General features: G+C 45.5%; 1 protein-coding gene across 1 annotated transcript; it reads left to right on the plus strand.

The window, feature by feature from the left end:
• Positions 1–678: 678 nt before the first annotated feature.
• On the plus strand, positions 679–2,434 carry LOC121985757 (curcumin synthase 3). Its single transcript, XM_042539380.1, has 2 exons — positions 679–1,165; positions 1,277–2,434. Exons 1-2 carry the CDS (start codon positions 988–990, stop codon positions 2,269–2,271), a joined length of 1,173 nt encoding a protein of 390 aa, XP_042395314.1. The 5' UTR covers positions 679–987; the 3' UTR covers positions 2,272–2,434.
• The last annotated feature ends 2,322 nt before the right edge of the window (positions 2,435–4,756 follow it).

A 4,756-nucleotide genomic window follows, 5' to 3' on the forward strand; every position in this document is an offset into this window, starting at 1 on the left:
AGAAGAATGTTAGGATCTAAAGGTGAGACGTAGATGATGCTAAGATTGACATATGGATGATATTGGGATTTGGGCCCAAGGCATGAATGATGCTGACATATGAGGGTGAATGCATGAAGATTTGAGGTCGAGACAAGGAGAATATCGGGATCCGAGGTTGAGACGAGAAGAATGTCAATGAATGAGGTTAAATCTTAGTAGTTGTTTTGTCTCCATATACATTTTAGTCCTCAAGATGAATGTGCTAACCGAGTTCAATCAAATCCGAGTGGATCGAATCTGATTCCATTTAACCACGTTCAACCCATTGTAATTTTGATGGATAGTTCACTACGATCATAAGACACGTGGAAACGGAAGGCTTCTGTCATTACTATGCTATGCTATGCAATGCAACGCTCGAATTACTCCTGGTACCTTCGTCTTGTACAGCTCTCCGTGGTCCATCACTTTTCGGGTTTATTAGATTGTACAAAATTTAGTGGGGGCGGATCCGCCACCTCTAGGTCAATGAATGGTAGCTGTTTTTTTTTTTTTTTTTTTTTTTTTACGACATGCATTAATTAATTGCCTCACAATCTTTATCTGTAGCCGTGAGTGGACTCCTGATTCATCAATTTAAGTGGGCAGCAATGACTCTCGCGCGCAGGCTACGATGCCGCGGTGGGTGAGATGGAGAGACTCCGTCCAAGTCAAATTTATTCCAAAATGAAGGAGGGCAAAAACAAGTTATCATTCGTGAAGTTGTTCCTAGCTAGCTGTTGCTCTTATTATTCTTCCGGAAAGCGATGGTTTCCCATAACTTTGATTCTTTGGTCTCAGCCTCTCTTCTTCTATACGGAGTTTGGCAGGCAACTCTCTGTGTATAAATTAGGCAGCGCACAGCTGAAGGAAGGAAGGAATACAATCGATCGAGCTGATCTAATTGTTATTCCGTCCGATAGATCGATCGACTGCTGCTTAATTCGTCAATTGGATTATTAAGCGATGGGCAGCCTGCAGGCGATGCGCAGGGCGAAGCGGGCTCAAGGCCCGGCCACCATCATGGCGGTCGGCACCGCCAACCCGCCCAACCTCTACGAGCAGACCTCCTACCCGGACTTCTATTTCCGCGTCACCAACTCCGACGACAAGCACGAGCTGAAGAACAAATTCCGTGTTATCTGTAATTGATTCTCACCCAACTTTTGGTTATTGGTCAGTTCAATTGAAATTAGGGAGTTAATTAATTATTATTGTTGTTTAATTTTTAACCCCCCCCCCCAAAAAAAAAAAGGTGAGAAGACGAGGGTGAAAAGACGGTACTTGCACTTGACGGAGGAGATTCTGAAGCAGAGGCCCAAGCTCTGCTCCTACATGGAGCCGTCCTTCGACGACCGGCAGGACATCGTGGTGGACGAGATACCGAAGCTGGCGAAGGAGGCGGCGGAGAAGGCGATCAAGGAGTGGGGCCGCCCCAAGTCGGAGATCACCCACTTAGTGTTCTGCTCCATCAGCGGTATCGACATGCCCGGAGCCGACTACCGCCTTGCCAAGCTCCTCGGCCTCCCCCTGTCAGTCAACCGCCTCATGCTCTACAGCCAGGCCTGCCACATGGGCGCGCAGATGCTGCGCATCGCCAAGGACCTGGCGGAGAACAACCGCGGCGCGCGCGTCCTCGTCGTCTCTTGCGAGATCACCGTGCTCAGCTTCCGTGGCCCCGACGCGGGCGACTTCGAGGCCTTGGCGTGCCAGGCGGGATTCGGCGATGGCGCAGCGGCCGTCGTCGTCGGGGCCGACCCCCTGCCTGGCGTCGAGAGGCCCATCTACGAGATTGCGGCGGCGATGCAGGAGACGGTGCCGGAGAGCGAGAGGGCGGTGGGGGGACACCTGAGGGAAATCGGCTGGACCTTCCATTTCTTCAACCAGCTGCCGAAGCTGATCGCGGAAAACATCGAGAGCAGCCTGGCGCGGGCGTTCAAGCCGCTGGGGATAACCGAGTGGAACGACGTGTTTTGGGTGGCGCACCCGGGGAACTGGGGCATCATGGACGCCATAGAGACCAAGCTGGGGCTGAAACAGGGGAAGCTCGCCACGGCGCGCCACGTCTTCAGCGAGTACGGCAACATGCAGAGCGCCACCGTGTACTTCGTGATGGACGAGGTGAGGAAGCGGTCGGCGGCGGAGGGGCGGGCCACCACCGGCGAAGGCCTGGAGTGGGGAGTCCTGTTTGGGTTTGGCCCAGGACTCACCATAGAAACTGTCGTGCTACGCAGTCTACCAATACCGTAGTCGCGTACGTCTAACCAGCACTCGTGGGGCCCACTCGATAACCGAGACGGAAGCAGTTTATTTGTTGACTGTTTTTAGTTGCTTGCCTGCGTGCGCATGTACACTTTTATATTACGACGTTATTACCGTAAAATTGGCAATTGCCGGCCGATGTTTTCTTCTATCACAACTAAGTCAGCGTCACGACAACGAATACCTGTTGAAGCCACATCGTCATTCGTCGCCAGCATTACGTGTTCGATATTTTAATATATATAAATATAAATGATTATATAATAAAAAATAAAATTTAATTATTATGGTTGATATTTATTTGATTCGCTGCATGATAATTTTATCTGAATTCAATTAAAAATTTGATATCTGATTAGATATAGAAGGACTATTTAATTTATGCGAACGGGGTGGGAAAATTTGGTAAATGTTGGCAGCCTGGTCAAATAGTTTATCAAATGGCCCCACCCAAATTTTCTCCGGATGTCGATACTCAACCTCTGTGACGTATACATCCGCCGATCAATTTACTGGCAAGTTGATTAGGTACACCCTTTTGTTCATAAAATATGTGTGCTGACCAGGGATTAGTGGTTGCGCATCATGCCTTTTGATCGTGACACGCACTTTCAGTACAATTACTCTGAAATGTGATTTCATTAGCAGTATTAATCTGCACATCCATCCGTGTGCGACTTCATCGACAACTCAGTGAACTTGGGAGGTTTGGAAATCAGGGATGTCCAACTCACTTTCAGATGTTCCGAGTTCACTCAATCGTCCATAGAATTGTGCACGGATAGTTGTGCAGGCTAACAACTACAATGAGTTTACTGTTGCGGATGAAATAAAGGTCAAGAGGTTAAGTATTGAAGCTCAGCTTTCCCGTTCTGACTTAGTCACAACTGAAGCTCAGCTTCCTCCTATTAATTAATATTGAAGCTTATCGTAATCTACCAACATCTATGATTGTGACTCTTTTTGAGATATATCGTAATCTACGAGTGGGATATGAGCCACTCGATCTATTGAACTAGACGAGCGGAGCCACTTATGGCCTATCCGGGCTATAGTCCAGGGGCCCAACGGTAACAATGAGAAGGAATGATTAAATTTTCTATGGAAAAAAAATATATGAGAAAGAGAGAGGAAGGTAATCTGGATAAAAAAAAGAGAGGAAATAGTCCGAAGACAGGCTTCAGGTATGGAATTGGATCTTCTTGACATAGAAGGGGATCCTCATTTTATTACAATAATAATATTTCTCAGCCATGTCCAATCTGCAAAATTTTGAGAAACACAAAGGTCTTGTACCAGTGTTAATTCTTCCTTGCATTCTCTACTGTTGGAGAAAAGCCTGAAAAGTAAGTTGTTTTTCCTCATTAGAAAACCAAATGTCATGATAATTCACCGAGCAGAACAGTGACTTGGATTCTATTGGCAGCTCGCTTATTGCTTGGCCCATCTTTTGTTCTGATGAAGTAAACCACAAAACTGTTATTAACAACCTACTGATATATCAAATCTTTTTTTTTTTCTTCTCAAATTAAAGCAGAATTCCATTCAAGTTCTATTCTTTTTCAGTGGAAATAACTGACATAGGTTAATAGCGTTATTCTATTCTATATTTAATCGCATTGAAGAAATGGGGAATCTAAACTTAAGTGGAAAAAACTGACATAGGTTCCTCTCCTACAATTGAGTGCTTGGAAGAATCTTATTACAAACTCGAGTTGAACGTACAATTTACAGGGCTCAAATTTGAGAATTCTAAGAAGAATGACCTCAAGGGGAATCAATATCATGTTTACATATCACAAGTTTATTAGTGGAGACAGTTATATTGGAGCACAATCTCTTGAAACAACCATAAAAAAAAACTCATTACTTATAGTATATTAACAAACCTAAGTTATACGCTAAGAGGAACATGATTCATGGTGCTCGCGACGTGAAAATGGATGTCTTGTTTAATTGCAAGTGGATGAAAGAATCACCACTAATATAGCGAATAGGGTGGGACACTCATTGTGTGAGTGTGGAAGTCAGGCGAATAGAGTGATATGATGGTCAAACTCCTAAGCAACGTGGTGGTCAAAGTCCCTAAGGGGGTAATTTGAACGATCTGGCCTCGAGCTAGCCTGTAGAGAAGGATCAAAAAGACTAGCCTAAACTCTCAAAGAGAGGGAGGGAGTAAGCCGGGAGTCCCGATCAAACACTTGTAAAAAATACCAATCAGCCAACCCTGGGTAGGTTCCCTTGAAAAACCCCAAGCGAATGTTTACCTTGTAAGGCTCCGAGCGAACACTTGACCCGTGGATTCGATAAACTTGACTTTTCTCTTTAGGTCCGACCAGACTTCTAGGACGAGCAGAGGGGAACCACCAAATGGATTGAATTATTGACAGTCAGCCTAACTACACTGATACTTAGTCCCTCATAACCAATCAGACCTTTTGGATGGCGAGGTCCAATCGGATAATAGAAAAGG

The sequence above is a fragment of the Zingiber officinale genome, chromosome 5B (genome assembly GCF_018446385.1).
Source record: "Zingiber officinale cultivar Zhangliang chromosome 5B, Zo_v1.1, whole genome shotgun sequence".
Lineage (NCBI taxonomy): Eukaryota > Viridiplantae > Streptophyta > Magnoliopsida > Zingiberales > Zingiberaceae > Zingiber > Zingiber officinale.